The sequence below is a fragment of the Papio anubis genome, chromosome 18 (assembly GCF_008728515.1).
Source record: "Papio anubis isolate 15944 chromosome 18, Panubis1.0, whole genome shotgun sequence".
Lineage (NCBI taxonomy): Eukaryota > Metazoa > Chordata > Mammalia > Primates > Cercopithecidae > Papio > Papio anubis.
The window spans coordinates 70,656,070-70,677,123 of NC_044993.1; the positions used below are offsets into that span (position 1 = coordinate 70,656,070).

At 43.5% G+C, this 21,054-nt stretch overlaps 1 protein-coding gene and 1 long non-coding RNA gene across 3 annotated transcripts; one reads left to right on the forward strand and one right to left on the reverse strand.

Annotated features, from left to right (window-relative positions):
* Positions 1-961: 961 nt before the first annotated feature.
* On the reverse strand, positions 962-5,289 carry LOC116271239. The gene is made up of 3 exons (XR_004179678.1): positions 5,111-5,289; positions 1,888-2,026; positions 962-1,031 (listed from the first exon to the last, which is right to left on the reverse strand). It is a non-coding gene; the product is annotated as an uncharacterized LOC116271239 (long non-coding RNA).
* On the forward strand, positions 4,827-16,728 carry LOC116271237 (zinc finger protein 597). Of its 2 annotated transcripts, none has more exons than XM_031657970.1 (4): positions 4,827-4,845; positions 6,316-6,401; positions 8,187-8,313; positions 11,616-16,728. In XM_031657970.1, exons 2-4 carry the CDS (start codon positions 6,369-6,371, stop codon positions 12,728-12,730), a joined length of 1,275 nt encoding a protein of 424 aa, XP_031513830.1. In that variant the 5' UTR covers positions 4,827-4,845; positions 6,316-6,368; the 3' UTR covers positions 12,731-16,728. The 2 variants fall into 2 exon arrangements, with proteins under 2 accessions (XP_031513830.1, XP_031513829.1); XM_031657969.1 differs by lacking the exon at positions 4,827-4,845 and adding an exon at positions 6,046-6,161.
* Positions 16,729-21,054: the final 4,326 nt, after the last annotated feature.

The window sequence follows — 21,054 nt, forward strand, 5'->3', positions numbered from 1 at the left end:
TATTCACTATCACGAGAACAGCACGGGTAAGACCTGCCCCATGGTTCAATTACCTCCCACCGGGTCCCTCCCATAACACATGGGAATTCAAGGTGAGATCTGGGTGTGGACACAGCCAAACCATATCAGATGGAGTCTCACTCTGTCACCCAGGCTGGAGTGCAGTGGCATGATCTTGGCTCACTGTAACCTCCACCTCCTGGGTTCAAGCAATTCTTCTGCCTTAGCCTCCCGAGTAGCTGGGACTACAGTCAGGCACCACCACCCCTGGTTAAATTTTTGTGTTTTTTAGTAGAGATGGGGTTTCAACATGTTGGGCAGGCTGGTCTCGAACTCCTGACCTCAAGTGATCTGCCTGCCTCACCTCCTAAAAGTGCTGGGATTACAGGCATGAGCCACTGCGCCCAGCCCTTTGGTTCCTTCTTTATGAGTAGATAATGAAAAATAAATTTTTAACAAAAGAAATTCTCCTTTGGTACAAAATGATGCAAGTGTATAAGACGGATCACCAAAGATGATACTGCTTCCTTTGATTAGAACCAAACCAGAAGTGGTACAGGATGACCACCACATGGCTACACAGACCAGTCTCGGGGGGGTCAGGGCAGCACACTGGGAGAGTCTCGTTCTCCACTAACATTGTCAATGTGCCCTGACACTGGGCTTACCAGTCGGACTCACAAGAGACTGATGCTTAAACCAAATCTTGTTTACTTGTTTATAGTTGAGAGAGGCTAGCATACTTGCACTGTATCCTTGTGTACCTAATGCAAGAATATACTCATTTACCCTCCTAGCAAGAAAGTGAAAGCATTTGTTTCACTAGATGCCTTCTATTGTTCAGTACTAAAAATTAAGAAAATATTTAAACTTGACAAGTCAAAAATAGATTTCACTTAAGTAGGCTTCCTCTGACTATGAGGGCATCATTCATAGCAGGACACAGAGGGCTTTGACTCACTCTCTGGAGCTCTACTCCCAACTCAGGCTGGCTCCGCACTTCCTTCTTCCAGGTACAGCCGTTCTGTATGCTGCAGGGGAGAAAGACACAAGGCCATCACTTCACTCCTGGCCATCCCATCTCTACAACTCATAGGCTAGTGAGTGTCAGACCAACCCTGGATCTCAGAATTTCAATCTGATGGGCCCTTTTGGGGAAATAATAACTATCTAAACATGTAGTTCTCTAAACTACAAAGCAACCCATCTTTTTTTTTTTTTTTTTTTTTTTTTTTGACAAAGTCTTGCTCTGTCATCCAAGCTGGAGTGCAGTGGCGCAATGCTAGCTCACTGCAGCCTTGAACTCCTAGACTCAAGTGATTCTCTTGCTTCAGCCTCTAGAGTAGCTGGAATTATAGGTGTGAGTGACCACACCCAACCTCCAACCCATTATTTCTTCTCTGTCCTCACTGTATCTAACCTGCATTCTCTATACCTCTTACTACCCTCCAGGAGTCTTTGGTTGCAGCTTCTAGTAACAATAATTATTCAGTATCAGTAGGTCAGGAACATTTCTCTGGAAGCACCTCTGGCCTCAGTGACTGAAAAACAATTCTGCTGGAGTTAATACAGAGCAAAGCCAGTTTTTGGTAACAGAATTAACATGTCAAAGGTACATTTAGAGCCTGAGCCTTTTTCTCATTTTAAGACTCCTATTAGTTTCAAGTCAAGGCTAAATGAAACTAAAAAGACTCCCATCCAGCTAGAAGTTGCACTAATTTCAAAACTGTGTGAGCCTCTTGTTCTTGCAGGCATGAGTTGCAGCCGTTGTTTCCTTGATAAGACTGGAGACTAGGTAGCAACAGTTTTCTAACTGCTCAATCAAGCATTCTGAACACTAATAAGAAAACCTCTTGCTGAATTTGGGATAAAGATAATCTTGCTTACCTAGACTCCCTTGGTGTAGGTGAGAAGGCTCTGTGTCAATTTCCGATCAGTATCAACTTCTCATGAAGGATACAGTAAAGGCCATAAGAACCAGAGCCATATTTATGTTTAAGTAATAGACCTTAAAAGGCAGTACCACCTGGGAATGGAAAACACACCAAACATAGTGAGCAATTCATTCTGGAAATCATGTTAAACATCGCCAGGGAAGATACCCCATTTACCTTGAAGTGATTACGCATTGCATGCCTGCATCAAAACATTTCATGTACCACATAAATATATACACCTACCATGTACCAATAAAAATTAAAAATATAACTACCACTAACATTTTAATACAGTCTTCAAAAGCGACTTTGTTATTATTTTTGTTTCATAACCAATTTTACTCCCCAAAACGAGTACCTTTCCATTTCAATATATAGCTGCATCATCATAAAAAAATCACTAGGGAAAAAGTAACCAGGGGCAGGGGCTCACGCCTGTGATCCCAGCACTTTCGGAGGCCAAGGTGGGCAGATCATGAGGTCAGGAGTTCGAGACCAGCCTGGCCAATATGGGGAAACGCTGTCCTCTACTAAAAATACAAAAATTAGCCAGGCATGGTGGCGCACACCTGTAGTACCAGCTACTCGGGAGGCTGAGCCAGAAGAATCGCTTGAACCCAGGAGATGGAGGTTGCAGTCAGTAGACCAGGTGTGGTGGCTCATACCTATAATCCCAGCACTTTGGGAGGCTGATGTGGGCAGATCACTTGAGGCCAGGAGTTTCAGACCAGCCTGGCCAACATGGGGAAACCACATCTCTACTAAAAATACAAAAATTAAATGGGTGTGGTGGCATGCGCCTGTCATCCCAGCTACTCTGGTAGATGAGGCATGAGAATCACTTGAACCCGGGAGGCGAAAGTTGCAGTGAGCAGAGACTGCACCACTGCACTCCAGTCTGGGCAACAGTGAGACTCTGTCTCAACAAATAAATAAATAAATAAATAGTAAATAGTGGTGATCTCTGGGTGACAGGAGTGTGGTGCCATTTTTTCCCCTGTATTTTCTAACTTTCTAAAATGCACATATACTGCTTTTGTAATTATGTTATTTTTAATATTTTTAAAAAGATAATTTTCAGAGAAAGCAGATGCTGGGCTATAGAAAGAATTTCAACACAAACAGGTTGTAGTTGTTATTACTGGTACCATGTTAAAGACAGAAATGGAAAAACTTGCCAAAGATTGTGGTGGAAGGATTTTTAAATTTTGATAATTAAAATACGTTACTTGAACATACAGTAGATATACAGTCAAGCATTTGTGATTTTTTACAAAACTGAGTTAGGGGTATAATGCAGTCTAATTTTTCAATCTTGGTCTATCTTGGACTTTGTATGTCATCTCTTTATTTTCAGGAAGATAAAGCTTTCAAGCTTCCTCCTCCTTGGTCTACTTGTTTATAGTTTTGATAGCTCTTAGGAAAGATAGTCTAGGGAAGATTGTTTCCTCTCCCATTTCAGGTATATCCCTCTCTCTGGTAATCCACTGAGTTAATATCACAGGCTTCATTTCAAAGCCTTGGAAACTGTGTTTATTTCTTTGTAATTATGGCAACAGGATTTAAAGAAGAGAGCCATGGGAGTCTCCTGTTCTTGGTGAAAGAGCCACAAATCCAGATCAGGAGAATCTCAAACTACAATGAGACATCACTGATGTAAGAATAGCATTAAAGGCCGGGCGTGGTGGCTCAAGCCTGTAATCCCAGCACTTTGGGAGACCAAGACGGGCGGATCACGAGGTCAGGAGATCGAGACCATCCTGGCTAACACGGTGAAACCTCATCTCTACTAAAAAATACAAAAAAAATAGCCGGGCAAGGTGGCGGGCACCTGTAGTTCCAGCTACTCGGGAGGCTGAGGCAGGAGAATGGCGTAAACCCGGGAGGCGGAGCTTGCAGTGAGCCGCGATCCGGGCACTGCATTCCGGCCTGGGCGACAGAGCGAGACTCCGTCTCAAAAAAAAAAAAAAAGCATTAAATAGGCCGGGCGCGGTGGCTCATGCTTGTAATCCCAGCACTTTGGGGGGCCAATGCGGGTGGATCACAAGGTCACGAGATCGAGGCCATCTTGGCCAATATGATGCAGCCCCATCTCTACTAAAAATACAAAAAAAAAAAAAAAAAAAAAAAAATTAGCCAGGTGTGGTGGCAGGTGCCTGTGCCAGCTACTCGGGAGGCTGAGGCAGGAGAATCACTTGAACCCAGGAGGCAGAGGTTGCAGTGAGCTGACATTGTGCCACCACACTCCAGCCTGGCTACAGAGTGAGACTCTGTCTCAAAAAAAAAAAAAAAAAAAAAAAAGATAAGCACAAACCAAGAAGGGAAAGATGACTACGTTAACACCACAGTGACTCAATAATGAACATTTATCTGGCTTACACCTTCATATAAAGGCTATTAGTTCTTCTTCAACATGTATGCTTTGGACTGGTCTAGCCTGTAGGGAAGTTTGTTCTTACCATTCTTCCACCTGTCCTAGAAGCACCTTTACTGGGACTCCCCAGGTACCTCTTTTGTGATCCATCCCCATAAGGTCTAGCTCTTAGCTGTCAAGAGATGTCATTTGTGGCAGATACTGCTGTTTCTTATCTAACCTACTTTCCACATCTCTTTTCATTTGTAACAAAGCCCTGATTTTGTGCAGGTAGAGTATCATGGGAGGCTGGTTCCTTCCCCTAGTGACAAGGGCTGAAGCATGATGGGCCCCAAATAATTATGATATTTATTCTTGGTAATAACTAGTTTAGGATGGGTACATGACACAATACATGTCAGCATATTTTACCTGGATTCTACTGTCAACTTTACCAACATGCTAAGGGTGGCAGAGGAGAAGCACTGAGACCTTGATGTTGTCACTGGGCCACCAAATTAACCAATCTGCAACTGCTCTTTGAAAATCATTTCGGTGGGTTTGCTGTTACTTGTAGCTGAAACTATCCTATCAGATATTCCACAAAATCACATTACCTAACTTGTCAAATCTCCTAATATTGTTTTAATAACCATGCAGCCATTCATTAAGCTTTTAGATACAGGGATGTGCCTGGCACTAGAATAAGAAAATATGTTGAGACTTTTCAGGCTTTTCTATCAAGGAAGGTACCTATCATTTTCGTCTTTTTTTTTTCCCCCCCAAACACCTTTATAAACGGACAATTTCTTTCACTTACATTATCTTATAATCTGAAACTACCCTCTGAGTTAGCCCAGAGACGCATCCTGAGCTGTTTGCAGCTGAGGAAAGCAAAGTTGTAAACTGGCCAAGATTACCAACCAATCAGTGTCAGAGCTTGGGACGGAGTTCAATTTCCCAATTCCAAATCTCTACACTAGGGCACTCCCTCTTCCGCCAACAAACAATAGGAAATAACTGGCTCTAGGGTAGGCTGAATGTGAGGTATCTGGGGGCGAACAATGTCCCGCGACGCAAACCTACGGCTCTATACCCGCGTGGGGTCCTCTGTGACTATGGAGCTGACGCGGCTCGGTTAGGCTGCACCTACGGGTAAAATACATAATGCCTCTAGAACACTTTGAGTCGGAGCCTAGCAACCTGGCCTACACCGATGTCAACGTTGTGAACGTACAAAAAGACATTCCTTCATGTTCTACGGCCCCACCATCCGCCCAAGACACAAAGGACAGCTCAAGCCCAGGCTAGGCCCGAACCCCCGGCCTCTCAATCACCCCGCTCTGGCCAGACCGAAATTTCAGGCCTACAGGGCACTGTTGGCCAAACCCACATTTTGTTACCGATTTTCTTTCGAGTTCCGGTGTCTCCCAGTCTTCTTTCTGCCCTTCTTCTCAGAAACATTACGTCCCTCTGGGTTCACCCTAAGACTCTACTTTAGCGGGTAAACAGGCCCGGAGCTCACAGGGGAGACCCCGCCAGCGGAAGCGGAAATGCTTTCTTAGAGAAAAGGAGGAAAACTACTTCTCGCAGCTGCCCAGTAGCTACAGGTCCTCGGTTAAGGTGTTCGATTGGTCAACACAAAAGAAGGACTTCCCCGTCGGGAGAACTCCGACCAATCAAAGGGCAGAATGGCCGATAGGGCTGGGGGCGGGTCGCTTCCGGCGGCTTTTCCCGCAGCTCTTGCGTAGAGAAGCATGAGAGCGTGGGAGTTTTGCAGCGGCCGTGGCGTTCTTCGTCGCGTCCCGGTCGGGCGTCGCTTTCTGCAGCTCCTGTCCGGGAGCGCAAAGCCTGTCATTAGCCGCCGAGCGGTAAGTGGGCTCCTTTCGAGGCCGGGCCAGGAGGAGGAGCAGTCAGCGTAGGTTTTTAAGGGGGGGGGTTCGGAGGTAATCGAGGGAGGCTGGGGTACTGGAGGAGCTTGGCCGCAGAATAGGTCCGTTTAAAGACTATTCTCTCCCCTCGCAGCTTCGTCTCGAAGTCCCTGTGGCGTCTTGAAGAAGGCATTCCCCATCCGCCAAATGGCGTCCATGCCCCCGACTCCCGAGGCCCAGGTGAGTGGAGGTACCTTTTTCGTCCAAGTTTGTTGCTGCTTTCGGTCTCTTCCTGACCCCCTCCTTTGGAGGAGGGTTGGGCATTCATGTTGTGGTAGGAGTGCACCTGAGCCCCAAATAGCCCTTTGACCAAGCGTTCTTCTTTCCAAGACCAGGCATATAGAAGTGGTTTACCAACTTCCTTCTTTCAGAACTGCCAACTGGGAGCAGGGCCCTTGGAGGAATCTCTGAGAGAGTTTGTCAGTGTCTTATCTGTTTTGTTTAGAGATAAGGTCTGGCCTTGTCGCTGGAGTGTTGCTTGTCTGGCTGGAGTGCAGTGCTGACATCATAGCTCCATCTGGAACTCAGGGAATCCTCGCGCCTCAGCTTCTCGAGTAGCTGAGAGGCGCGCATACCACAGTGTCTGGCCACTTTTAAAAATTCTTTATGGGGATGGAGTCTTGCGGCTTTGCCCAGGAACTCCTGGCCTCCAGCTGTCCTCCCACCTCGACCTCCCAAAGTGCTAGGATTAAAAGTGACTTTCTGGAATGGTTCCCAAAAGTACAGATTTGGTACTTATCCAATTTGAATGGATTTTTAAATTAAGCACATTTCTAGACTCTGCACTTGTAGAGTAATAGTAAATCCCAGGTGATTCATTATCACACCATTAGGGAAGGTGGGGTAGGCCTGGATGAAGCGCTGGAGTGAGCTTAGCAATGAGTGTCATGGGGACGAAAGAGAGGAAATAGCAAAGGGAAGGATGTTGGGAGAATCCTGTAACCTTTATCTCTTTATGATTCTTCCTGGGCTGCCCAACCTTCTTTTCTTTTCTTTTCTTTTTTTTTTATTTTTTGAGATGGAGTCTCGCTGTGATGCCTAGGCTGGAGTGCAGTGGTGCGATCTCAGCTCCTTGCAATCTCTGCTTCCCGGATTCAAGCGATTCTCTTGTCCCAGCCTCCCAGGTAGCTGGGACTACAGGCACATGCCACCACACCCGGCTATTTTCATTTTAATTTGTTTTTATTTTATTTTATTTTATTTATTTATTTATTTTTTGAGATGGAATTTTGCTCTGTTGCCCAGGCTGGAGTGCAGTGGCACAATCTCGGCTAACTGCAACCTCTTCCTCCTGGGTTCAAATGATTCTCCTGCGTCAGCCTCCCAAGTAGCTGGGATTACAGGCATGCGCCACCACATCTGGCTAATTTTTTGTATTTAGTGGAGACAGAGTTTCACCATGTTGGTCAGGCTGGTCTTGAACTCCTGACCTCAGGTAATCCACTCACCTCCACCTCCCAAAGTGCTGGGGTTACAGGCATGAGCCACTGTGCCCGGCCTTAATTTTTGTAATTTTACTAGAGACAGGGTTTCACCATATTGGCCAGGCTGGTCTCGAACTCCTGACCTCAAGTCATCCGCCCCCCTCAGACTCCCAAAGTGTTGGGATTACAGGCATGAGCCACCGCACCCGGCCCCAACCTTCTCCTTTTCTTAGAGCATCCTTACTTAATGGTTTTTCCCCCAAGAGCTGTTCCCTCATCTTTTCTCTTCCAAGATAGACTATAATTGTCACAGTCCACCATCCTTATACCACTGCCTAAAAATATCCATGTTTACTCTCTTCTTTCCAACCCTCACCCCACCCCTTAGAACCCATTTACCCCACTCCTGCACTCAAGAACCTTTTACACCAAGCCCTTTTATCCCGTGCATCTGATGTTTCTAGCTCTTCTCATCCTTCCTAGGTTAAGTAAGGGACTGACCCTCCACCCTCTTGTACTGACACAGGCTCTTATGTTTCAGGGACCAATACTCTTTGAGGATCTGGCAGTGTATTTTTCTCAAGAGGAGTGTGTGACTCTGCACCCTGCCCAGATGTCCCTCAGTAGAGATGCTACAAAGGAGTGTTTGGAGGATGCGGCCTTGATGGGTAAGGCAATTGTTTTTCTTGCATCTGGAACTTTTGTCAGTTCTAGGATGAGAACTTAATGCTTTTTCCACATGTTGGTATGGTGGAGTGGGACCTGTGCCTGAGTAATTTATGTGGAGATGATAATTGTATGAGAGAAAAAGTTTTAAAATATGATATGATTTCTTTCTTTTTTTTTTTTTTTTTTGAGACGGAGTCTGGCTCTGTCTCCCAGGCTGGAGTGCAGTGGTGCGATCTCTGCTCACTACAAGCTCCGCCTCCTAGATTCACGCCATTCTCCTGCCTCACCCTCCCGAGTAGCTGGGACTATAGGTGCCCAACACCACGCCTGGCTAATTTTTTGTATTTTTAGTAGTCACGGGGTTTCACTGTGTTAGCCAGGATGGTCTCAATCTCCTGACCTCATGATCTGCCCGCCTCAGCCTCCCAAAGTGCTGGGCATAAGCCACCGCGCCCGGCCGAGATGATTTTTTAAAGACAAAACTTCAGTCTAGTACAGTGCCTGTGGTTTACTACAAGAGATGGCAGTATTTGGTAATCTTTCACAAACATTTATTGCAGTTAGTTTACAATTTTACTTGGGAAATCCCGTTAGTATCGATCACTATCATTTGCTAAAGACTGGAAATTGATTTACTCTTAAGGGGTGCTATGCCTTTCTCACCTATGGGGAACCATACACAGATGGACTCCTGTGCCTCAGTAGATTTTATTTCTGACTAGGATTGAGTATCTAAACTATTCTATTTATTTGTTCTAAGTAATTATTCTAAATAATTTGGAATAGTTTAGATACTCAATCCTAGTCAGAAAAGAACAACTAGAATAACTAGTTATTCTAAATAACTCATATTTTCTATCTTCCACTTTTCTCTTCATCATGTTCATGTTGTCTTCTATCTGCTTAAACTTATGGAGTATATTTATAATGGTTATTTAAACTTTTTTTTCCTGCTAGTTTTATCATTGATGTGGTTTCTGGGTCTGTTTCTATTGATTGATTTGTCTTCTAGTTATGGGTTATATTTTCTATATTTTCTTTACTTGCATGTAAATTTTGGTTGGATGTTGGATTAAGAATTTTATGTTTTTGGAGCCAGGATTTCGTTGCATTTTTAAAAATATTTTGGATTTTGTTGTGGGAGGCGGTTAAGTTACTTGGGGTCAGTTTGATTGTTTCAAGGTGTGCTTTTTTTTTTTGCTTTGTTAGGATGGGTTCAGATCAACCTTTCTGCTAGGGCTTATTTGAGTTACTGCTAAGGCAGTATTTTTCCGTGGACATTGCTGCTCAATGTCTTATGTCTTTCCACTTTGGCTGGAGGCAACATGGACTGGTTATTGCTCTGTTACTCCTTTTAGGCAGTTCTTTCCACAGCATTGGGTAGTTTCTTCATGCACTTGTAGATTACACAGCCAAAGTTGTGGGTTTTTTTGTATTTGGTTTTATTTTATTTTATTTTATTTTTTTTTATTTATTTATTTTTTTTGAGACGGAGTCTTGCTCGGTAGCCCAGGCTGGAGTGCAGTGGCCGGATCTCAGCTCACTGCAAGCTCCGCCTCCCGGGTTTACGCCATTCTCCTGCCTCAGCCTCCCAAGTAGCTGGGACTACAGGCGCCCGCCACCTCGCCCGGCTAGTTTTTTGTATTTTTAGTAGAGACGGGGTTTCACGGTGTTAGCCAGGATGGTCTGGATTTCCTGACCTCGTGATCCGCCCGTCTCGGCCTCCCAAAGTGCTGGGATTACAGGCTTGAGCCACCGCGCCCGGCTGGTTTTATTTTTTGATACAGTATCTTGATCTGACGCTCAGGCTGGAGTGCAGTGGCACAATCACGGCTCACTGCAGTGCTGACCTCCCAGGCTCAATCAGTCCTCCCACCTCAGCCTCCCAAGTAGCTGGGACTACAGGCATGCACTACCATGCCTAGCTAATTTTTTTGGTTTTTTTGTAGAGACAGGGCTTTGCCATATTGCCCAGGCTGGTCTCGAACTCCACGGCTCAAGTGATCCTCCCACCTCAGCCTCCCAGTGTGCTGGGATTACAGGTGTGAGTCACTGTACCTAGCCTCAGGAAAGTCTTAAGAGGACCCCATGTAGATGACCTGAGCACTCTTTGCTGTTTTGCTTTCAAATTCTAGCTGCCTTGGCATCCCTGATCTCTGAACTCAGTCTCCTCAAATCAGCAAAACCACTTGGTACTGTTTGGATTCCCATGCACTATGCTGCAGCCCTTTCTAGTCAGTGAGTTGGGAAAATCATAGAACTTTGTTTCTCTGGAAAGAAAGGTTCCTTTTGTATTGATATATCTGCGTTATAACTGAAGAATACTTGGAAAATATTACAAAGGATGTTAGTTTTGTCAGCCATCCTTGTAAGTAGATTGGCTGTTATTTTCATGCAGTACACATAGCCTTCTACCTTGATCTTTCCTCAGTGAGGGATAAAGAGATTTTGGAGAGTTCTCCTGGTGATAATGAAACTGTTTCTGATAACCTGTGTGCTTCTCTGTTATAGGAGAAAAATGCTCACTTGATTGCTTTCTTTTCTTTTTAAAAATTATTTTCTTTCTCCCTCATTCTTGCTGTCATCTTATCTTCTTTTTTTTTTTTTTTTTTTTTAAGAAACAAGTCACCTAGGCTGTCACCTAGGTTGGAGTGCTATGGCACAACTCAAAACTCCTGAGCTCAAGTGATCCTCCTGCCTCAGCCTCCTGAGTATCTAGGACTACAGGCATGTGCCACCATGCCTGGCTAATTTTTAAAAATTATTTTTTGTAGAGATGGAGTCTCACTATGTTGCCCAGACTGGTCTCAAACTTCTAGCCTCAAGTGAACCTCCCACCTCAGCTTCCCAAAGTGCTGAGATTACAGGCGTGAGACACTTGCCCAACCCCTCTCTTTCGTGATAAATATGAATCCTAATCTTTTTTCCAATTGTTAATTGTTCTGCTGTCGCTTGAGATAGCTTCAAAAATGAAAGGCTCTTGAGGTCTAAATAGACAAGCTGGAAAAGTTCACCTCTAGACAGCCACTACCGAGACTGTCCTTAGTACCTATCCCACTGGACTCTGACTTAGTTATAGCTATTTTCTCCTCCTTACCTTTGGATATTCACCCAAAACTGGATCTTCTGGGAGACCAGGAGAGTCTGCTTCGTCCTGATTTTGTGTGTTTCGTGTCTGGGTTATAGGATAACCCTTCTAAAGTTTCCTGATCTTCTTTGTAACTACCTTTTAGCTTACTTTTTTCCCAGTATCCCTTGAAGGTATTGTCTATGTTTTGCTTTCTTTTGTTTTTATCAACAGGAGAGGAAGGCAAGCCAGAGATTAATCAGCAGTTAAGCCTAGAGTCTATGGAACTTGACGAGCTTGCCCTAGAAAAGTACCCCATTGCTGCACCCCTTGTCCCTTACCCAGAAAAATTCTCTGAGGATGGAGTTGGAAACCCTGAAGGGAAAATATTAAGTGGAACTCCCACTTGCAAGAGAAGGGTCATCAGCCTTTTAGTTACCATTGAAAACCACACCCCGTTAGTAGAACTCTCTGAATATTTAGGAACCAACACACTTTCTGAAATTCTTGATTCTTCCTGGGAAGGAGCCAAAAATGTGTATAAATGTCCTGAGTGTGACCAAAACTTCAGCGATCATTCATACCTGGTTTTGCATCAGAAAGTTCATTCAGGAGAGAAAAAACATAAATGTGGTGACTGTGGGAAGATCTTCAATCATAGAGCCAACCTGAGGACACACAGGAGAATCCATACTGGTGAGAAACCTTATAAGTGTGCCAAGTGCAGTGCCAGCTTCCGCCAGCACTCGCATCTGTCCCGACACATGAATAGCCATGTAAAGGAGAAGCCCTATACATGTAGCATATGTGGTAGAGGTTTTATGTGGCTCCCAGGATTGGCACAGCATCAGAAAAGCCACAGTGCTGAAAAAGCTTACGAATCTACTAACCGTGATAAACATTTTAATGAGAAACCAAATCTTGCTTTGCCTGAGGAAACATTCATATCAGGCCCCCAGTACCAGCACACGAAGTGCTTGAAGAGCTTCAGGCAGTCCTCATATCCTGCCCTTTCTGAGAAGAGCCACGACGAGGACTTTGAACGCTGCAGCGATGATGGGGACAATTTCTTCTCATTCTCAAAATTCAAGCCCTTGCAATGTCCTGACTGTGACATGACCTTTCCTTGTTTCTCTGAGCTTATTTCCCATCAGAACATTCATACAGAGGAAAGGCCCTATACATGCAAAACATGCGAGAAAAGTTTTGCTTTGGACTCAGAACTTGCATGCCACCAGAAGAGCCACATGGTAGAGGAAACTTTTAAATGTACTGTGTGTGGGAAAAGTTTCAGGTCAAATTTGCATCTCATTACTCATAAGCGAACTCACATAAAAAACACCACATAAATTTAACAACTTGTTATTAGTGATTGGGCTTTTCAGTATCTGTATGGTGGGAAGCAGTTACTGTATATGTCCCAGGCAATGTGCTAAGCACTTTACACACATTCCCATGTAATACTTAATTCTCACCACAACCTTGATTTAGGCAGTATCATTTCCATTTTATAACTAGGGACGCAAAATCCATGCCACAAAGCTAGTGAATGAACCCAGGATTTGAACTCGGTTACTGTTCAACTGTGAGCCAGAAAAAGATACAAAACTTTTGTTTAAATTCAATTTTCATTAAAATGAAGGCTCTTGCTAGAGTTCTTTTAATTTTGTTTACATAGTTTCTAACTTTTAGAAGGAGGAGAATTTATTTATATTTTGCCAGTTCTGCAGCTATATCTAGGAAAGTAAATGCTTTTATATGTTTTATACTTTTTTTTGCTATAACTATTTGAATGTAATATTAGTATAAGATTGCTGTTTTACATGTGCATTCCCATAGGCATTTAGAAGTTTTTTTCTGCCCTGTAAAAGTTCTCAAATGGGTGGACTAGTTTATATCTTGATGGCCATTAGTATCCACAGAGTTCTCTGTCATGGTTCTGATGCCAGGGGCAGGTACTGGCATTTAGGACCCAATTGTTTGCAAGAATTTTAGAAGTCTAACTGCAGCCCTTTTCTGGAGGCTGGACTTGACTCGGGGAGGGGAAAAAGTACTTGCTCTTTTCTAAGATTTGCCTCCAAATCGCTACTGAAGCACATTACCTGTCTTACTATGAATAATTGTAATTGTTTCTCAGTGAGCATGCTAGCTACTTTAGATATATTATCTAATTTAATCTTCAGAATAAATCTGTGACAGAGAAAAAAAAAAAAAAACCTTTGTTTCATAAACGAGGAAACTGAAGTCCTCAGAGGGTAAAGTCAGTACTTTGCCCAGCACACAAATCACATTGTGGTGAAACTGACATTAAGCTTGGGTCTCTGTGACTCCAAAGGCCATGCGGTCTGCAAGACTGCAGCATTTGTTGGCATTTGCACCATGTAGTAACACTGCAAGCAGCCAGGGAAAGGGGAGCTGAGATAGGTAGGTGAGAATGGTCATCATGAAGGCGATTCATTGTGCTTGCATCCTGGAACCCCTTCATTCCCTTTGTGCTGTACCCAAAGCCTGACTTACATATACAGTTGTAAAGCAGCAGAAGACTCTCCAGGACTTCAGGTTTGAATTCTTGTCTCTCTAATCAGATAAGAGATTGCACACTTTGCAGAGTACAGTACTGAAGGTCTTAGTTGGGTTTTGGTTTTTTAAAAAACACCCATAACATTTCCTCTCCATCTCCAAAGAAAATGCATATAGAAAATTGTTAGATTTTAACCAAAATACTTAATAATATGTAGATCTTTACATACTGCTATTATAGATAAATATTGGAGCAAAATATTGTTAAATAGTATGGTTATTAATGTTAAAGAACCACAGAATTTTATAAATATAGATTCATATACAATTTCTCATTAAAGTTGATTGTATGCCTGTCAGCAAAACAGTATTTACATGGGTTTTGATTAGGATGGAAGAATGCTCTCATTCTACTTAAATAGACAGTATAAAAGTATAATATTTGCTAAAATTGAATTGTTGCTGGGAATCGTCATGAGAAAAGATAAAAGACTCTTGAGGACTAATTGTATGGAAGGTAGCAGAAGGTGGTCCTACAGAACAGCAGATTGAGGACTGAATGTACAAAAAGATGCTGGCTACTCAGCTAAGCTCTTATTACTGAGTAGAGGCAGGAAGATACTGTTCAGGTGAGAGGAAAACTGAAACTAATAAAAACCCAGAGAGAGTTTCTCTCTTTTTGTCATTTTTGTCTTGTTTCTGGTTTGCAGATCCACAGTTGAGACTATGTGCTGCTCTGTATGTCAAGGTCAGACTTGGCTCTTTGTTTCTGATGTCTCCACTCTTGGGAGACAGGACACCAGCCTCCAGGTTTCTCTGAGGTGCTTTGAAATGTGTAGAAAGATAGTCTCCAGTTAGATTACGTATTAGCCAACTCTGAGATTATCATGATCTTTGTTAAATAACAACAAGAACACCACCTCCTTGCTCTCCTGCTTCTGCCCTCAGTGGGAGAAACTGGCAGGTGCCTCAGCACTTATCAGGGACCCTAATATTTCAGTCAAAGATCTAATGAGTCACAGGATGGGGGATGAAATTGGGGAAGGTCTGGATTAGCAGAGTGGCTGCAGAAAGAAGTAGAGGGGAATATCTTAGAAGGCACTTGGACAGAATGGGAATGATATAAAAGATGGATGCTGTCATTTTTGTTTTGGCTCCTAGAAAACATAGCAGAAAGCGAGAGTTTGTGCCATACATCCTGTTTTGCACCTTAATAGGGAAGTTTGCCTTTTCACATGAATCTTCCTTCACAATTAACCTCTAATTTTTACAGTTTTATTCTCCAGATTTTGGAAGATTATGACAAACTTCCCTAAAAGATTAGAAAAAAATAGCCCTTTTCAGAAACATTAACATACATGTGGGTATAACTAAAATGGCTTTTTGGTATAATACTGTTAATGATTGGTATGCAGAAAAAAATGAAAATCCCCTAAGTGTCAGTTACTGGGAAATAGGCATATTTTCAGTTGTTTGCTTATTGTGCACTTGTACTTAAATACATTTGCTGGATGTAATTCAAGCTGCTTTGCCCCCAGGGAATTGAAGGAAAAGATGTATCTGCTGGTGAGCTTCAGGCTTTTTGTGATGATGGCTTTTCACCCTTCTGTTTACAGTGTCAATTGATGGAGATAAATTCCATAAAATTGTCCTTAACTCAGAGATACTAGCCTATACCATGTTAGGTGCTATTCACAAATACTGGATAAAAGTTAATATGGGAATGAAAAACTAAATGCAAGAGTTTATTGCTATGAATGATTGGTTAACTGCATTTTGCAGCATGGAAATCACACTATGAGAGTGAAAACTTTATGCTGAATAAATTGACTCAGACAAATTTCTTCGTTTTTGTTGTTGATGCAGTGATGAAAATGTGTTTCCAACAGTTCCTTAACATGATTGCTGGAATAAACAGTCTGTTAAACAATCATCATTGATGGAAACAGCATTTTTCCAATGGAATTCAGCTGTCAGCGGTTTACATTTTGTAATTTAAGAAATTGTGGAATGTAGTTGTTCTTGAATGAGGTGGACTCAAAATAGTTTTATTTAGAGCTTTGTTGCTACAGGTGGTAGTCTATTGACACCTCCTCATTTAACATAGAAAATGACTAACCCAATAATTCAGGGAGTTAAAACTCTAATGACATTTCACAGTAAATGCCATTTTGAGTCTTTGCCTCCTGAGTTTCCATATAATTAAGTGGCACTGTTCTAGTGACTGCAGCATAAGATGTCATACAATCTGAAACTGCAGAGTCTGATCAAAGTAATCTGCAATTTACTGCCTATGTGTACAAAGGGAGACATAGCAGGTTATAGTTTATATGAATAGTCTATTTTGAATGTTCATTAAACTTGTTATCCCTGTGGGATTTTAGTAGGAAAGTGTTTTTGCTTTGACCATCTGTTTAACAAAATGATGTTCATTACATTAGAAGTGTATATATTCATGTGTTTTAGTTTTGTAATTTAGGAGAGCTATTGATCTGATTCAAAGATGACCATTACCCATCTTTCCAAGGCCCATCTAAGTAGTACAGGTGTTTTGTCTTTTAAAATTGACATTCCTCGTTGCATTAAGTCTGTAGGGGAGAATACAATATAAATATTCTTCTGTGTAAACATAAGAATGTGCTGTAATCCCCAGTTCCTTTGGATACCTCAGAATTATATTTATTGTATACACATATAGTGTTTGTTTAATGTTTTGGTTTTACTGTTTTTGACATATTCTCATCAGTCTTCTCTCTAGTTTGCAAGCTCTGAAGTTATTGATTACGTCTAATGTGCAATTTGGCTTCTAATAAATGATATTTTATGATGATGGCAATGAAGTGAACTTTTTAAAAAAAATACTTAAGTGTTTTAGGTGGCAATGAGGTAAATTTTGAAGACTGTTAGGATTGTGGTTTAGAAAGTGAATGACTTTGTGCTGCTTAATAAGGGAAGTAAAATCGCTTGCTCCCTGGAACTCAGCAGAAAATTCCGGCGTCATTCTGGGAAGCTAGCGCTAGACCTCAATTTCCTTTCGTCTTTGCTGTACACAGATGTACAGGGGCAATGACCTCCGTCTTCACGGAGCAGCTACTGCTTGGCGCGGGTCGCCACTTAAAGCTTGGAGTCCGAGTAGCGGATGTGGTGAGTAGGACTCCCAGAAGACCTCGCGCGGCCTCAGGGAGATCCTGGGTCTCCGCTTGGCCACCAACCGCACGGGTCAGCGGAAGTGCCAACGAGATGACTTGCGCTACAGCGGCACACTGGTGAGGAACCGGAAGCCACGAGCCACTTCCGGTGCCCGGTTCCGGCAGCGCCTGCGCATTCCTGGGCAAGTGGGATGTGGTGAACGGTGGAGATCCATCAGTGGGGTTTGGCCGTGTGCCTGGCCATGTCTACTGCATATCGCTAGGTGATCTCCATGTAAATCTAGCAATATGGGTAAAAGCGTTTGCGGAGGAACTCCTCAGGTCTCTTCCTCCACATCAGCAGGAGGGTAACACGGGTGTGACTGTCGGGCACTAACATGAATCTCCATCCCATGATTCTAAGTGTTAGGACTGGAGAAGAAGCTGTGCGCCACCGTCCCAGCTCTAGTCCCACTTAGGCAATGCAGAGCTGTGGGCCTGTCTAGCATGTGTGTCTCTGGCTTGTTGAATTGGATACTTTGTGCATCTCACTTGTGCTGGATAGAGTGTCTTTTCTTTAGGACCAGTACCAATCTCAGGCTTTTGGTATGCTCTGCAGCCAAATTCTAACATGCTTCTGGTTAGCTGAACTGTACCCTCGGCTTACCTTTGGTAAATGGTATCTTCCCCAGGTGAGCTTAGCCACTTCCATGGCTACAAAGACCTCACTTTAGGTCAAACTCCAACTTCTCTTCTATGTACTCCAGATTCCTACTTTCAAGTACCTACAGGAGATCGTCCTTTGGATGTCTCTCAGGCATCAAAACACATGCCCTTAACTCATGCTTTTAGCGCCTCATCTGTTTGCCTCCAGTATGTGGGGCCACATCCACACAATTGCTCATGATATCAACAAACACCTCCTCTTTCCTCTTGCTATGGCTTGAATATTTGTGTACCCTAAAAATTCATGTGTTCGAATTCTAACACTTTAATTGATGTTATTAGGAGGTGGGGACTTTGGTAGACCCCTCATGATTGGGATTAGTGTCTTCATAAAAGAGACTGCAGGCCGGGTGTGGTGGCTTATGTCTGTAATCCCAGTTCTTTGAGAGGCCAAGGTGGGAGGATTGGTTAAAGCCAGGAGTTCAAGACCAGCTTGGGAAACATAATGGCACCCCGTCTTTACAAAACATTTATGTAGCCTGGTGTGGTGGCTGGTGCTTGTAGTCCTAGCTACTTGGGAGGCTGAGGCAGGAGGATTGCTTGAGTCCAGGAAGTCGAGGTTACAGTGAACTGTGATTGGGCCACTGTGCTTGAGCCTGTGAGGACCCAGCAAGAAGGTGCCATCATGGAAATGGCCCTCACCAGACACTGAATCTGCCAGTGCCTTGATCTGGGCTTCCTAGCCTCTAGAACTATGAGAAAAAAAGTTTTGTTGTTTATAAGCTACCCAGTTGACGGTAATTTTTTATAGCAGCCAGAACAGACTAAGACATCATATCCACTCAATCATCAAGTCTCATGGATTCTACCTCAAAAGTATCACCAAAACCTGAATGTTTCTGTCTCCACTGTCCCCATCCTGTCCAACGATACTCAGCTGGGTTACCTGAAATAGCCTGCTGATGACTTTCATATCACTCTTGTTCTCTGTCAACACAGCTAACACACTGCCATGTAATAAAAGAAGTATTGGCCGGGCGCGGTGGCTCAAGCCTGTAATCCCAGCACTTTGGGAGGCCGAGGCGGGTGGATCACGAGGTCAGGAGATCGAGACCATCCTGGCTAACATGGTGAAACCCCGTCTCTACTGAAAATACAAAAAACTAGCCGGGCGTGGTGGCGGGCGCCTGTAGTCTCAGCTACTTGGGAGGCTGAGGCGGGAGAATGGCGTGAACCCGGGAGGCGGAGCTTGCAGTGAGCCGAGATCAGGCCACTGTACTCCAGCCTGGGAGCACAGCGAGACTCCGTCTCAAAAAAAAAAAAAAAAAAAGAAGTATTATAAAATTGCTTGCTCCCTGAAACTCAGCAGAAAATTCCAGCATTATTGAGGGAAGACAACACTAGATGTTGATCTTTCCAGTCTTTGCTGCACAGAAGTAGAGGGCCAGGTACCAGATGATTATGATTATCTCATCATCCAACTTGACATCTTCCATTGGCTTCCCATTGTCCTTAGGGTCATTTAAATTTTCAACAAGACCTTCCTAGTCATTACTTCCCTGCCAGCATCAACTCCAGCTGTTCTTTTTCTCCTACCCCTCTCCAGCTACACTTTCGCTCAATTCATCAAATATACCAAGCTCTTTACTTTTCCTTTGTGCACATAAGTTTTCTATTACTTGGAACAACCCTCTCAATTCCTGCATTCTTTGTTTTACCCTCCTTATAGCAATATGCTTGTAATCGAATAGTAATTATGTAACTAATAAAATTTCATTGTCTCTATAGGAGCAGAGACCAGGAACATGGTAGATGCTTAAAATTATGCACTGAATGAAACTACTACAGCTGTCACTTTTATACTGTTGGTTTCAGCTTAAAGACTGACAGAGGGCCGGGTGCAGTGGTTCATACCTGTAATCCCAGCACTTTGGGAGGCCAAGGCAGGCAGATCACGAGGTCAGGAGTTCGAGACCAGCCTGGCCAATATGGTGAAACCCCATCTCTACTAAAAAAATACAAAAATTAGCCAGGCATGGTGGTGTGCACCTGTAGTCCCAGCTACTCAGGAGGCTGAGGCAGGAGAATTGCTTGAACCCAGGAGGTAGAGGTCACAGTGAGCTGAGATTGTGCCACTGCACTCCAGCCTGGGCAACAGAGTGAGACTTTGTCAAAAAAAAAAAGGACACTGGTGCTGTCAGTTACTAGTAGGCAAGAGGTGTAACAGTGTACACAAAGAAACTGTAAGGAGTTTAGAAAAAAACGAAGAAAGCTTTCAGGATAAATATATAATGATGCCCTATAGGCTTGGAGGGAATAATTTAGCAAAGATGGCCAGTGCAGTGGCTCACGCCTATAATCCCAGCACTTTGGGAGGTCAAGGCAGGAGGATTGCTTGAGGCCAGGAGTTCCAGACCAGCCTGGGCAACATAATAAGACCCATCTCTACCAAAAATTTAAAAATTAGGCCGGGCACAGTGGCTCACGCCTGTAATCCCAGCACTTTGGGAGGCTGAGGTGGGCAGATCACGAGGTCAAAAGGTCGAGACCATCCTGGCCAACATGGTGAAAGCCCATTTCTACTAAAAAAAAAAAAATAGCTGGGCATGGTGGCACCCACCTGTAGTCCCAGCTACTTGGGAGGCTGACACAGGAGAATTGCTTGAACCCAGGAGGCAGAGGTTGCAGTGAGCCAAGATCGCACCACTGCACTCCAGCCTGGGGGGACAGAGGGAGACTACGTCTCAAAAAAAAAAAAAAAGCCAGGCGTGGTGTCACATGCCTGTAGTCCCACCTACTCAGGAAAGGATCACTTGAGCCTGGGTGAAGGCCTTAGTAAGCTGTGATTCTTCCACTGCACTCACCCTGGCTGAAAGAATGAGAACCTCCTCCCTGCCCAAAAAAAGTTTCATTTCACTGAGTGGGCATCAACAATATACAGAATGGGAAACTTCTGACTTTCCTTCCTTCCATGGATGCACTGAATATATCTACACATGGATCAGTTCTCTGTGAGAGAAATATAGAAACTAGTTGAGACTCCTACACACTGGGCAACTGAGAATATATCCACATCAAAATGGGTACCAACAAGTTGAGACACAATGTAAACCACAAACCTGGGCATAGTATCTTACAATTGGGAAGGAATCCCCAAATTCCAGATTTTTGAAGAATGAATGGTGTAGGCCAGACATACTGCTCCCAAACTTAAACAGTTTCCACCTGAGAGTTTGGCTCCTCAATCGTCTTACTCTGGGAATGGACAGGGTTCAGCATTTGTGAGTCCCCTGAGAAAAAAGAGGACATTTATTTATTTAGAGACAGAGTTTCGCTCTTTTCGCCCAGGTTGTAGTGCA

Bases quoted from the DNA above. Each gene is read 5' to 3' on its own strand.
- LOC116271237 (XM_031657970.1), top strand. From the start codon at position 6,369: ATGGCGTCCATGCCCCCGACTCCCGAGGCCCAG. The intron at 6,402-8,186 runs GTGAGTGGAGGT...CTTATGTTTCAG, and splicing joins CCCCGACTCCCGAGGCCCAG to GGACCAATACTCTTTGAGGA. The intron at 8,314-11,615 runs GTAAGGCAATTG...TTTTATCAACAG, and splicing joins GGAGGATGCGGCCTTGATGG to GAGAGGAAGGCAAGCCAGAG.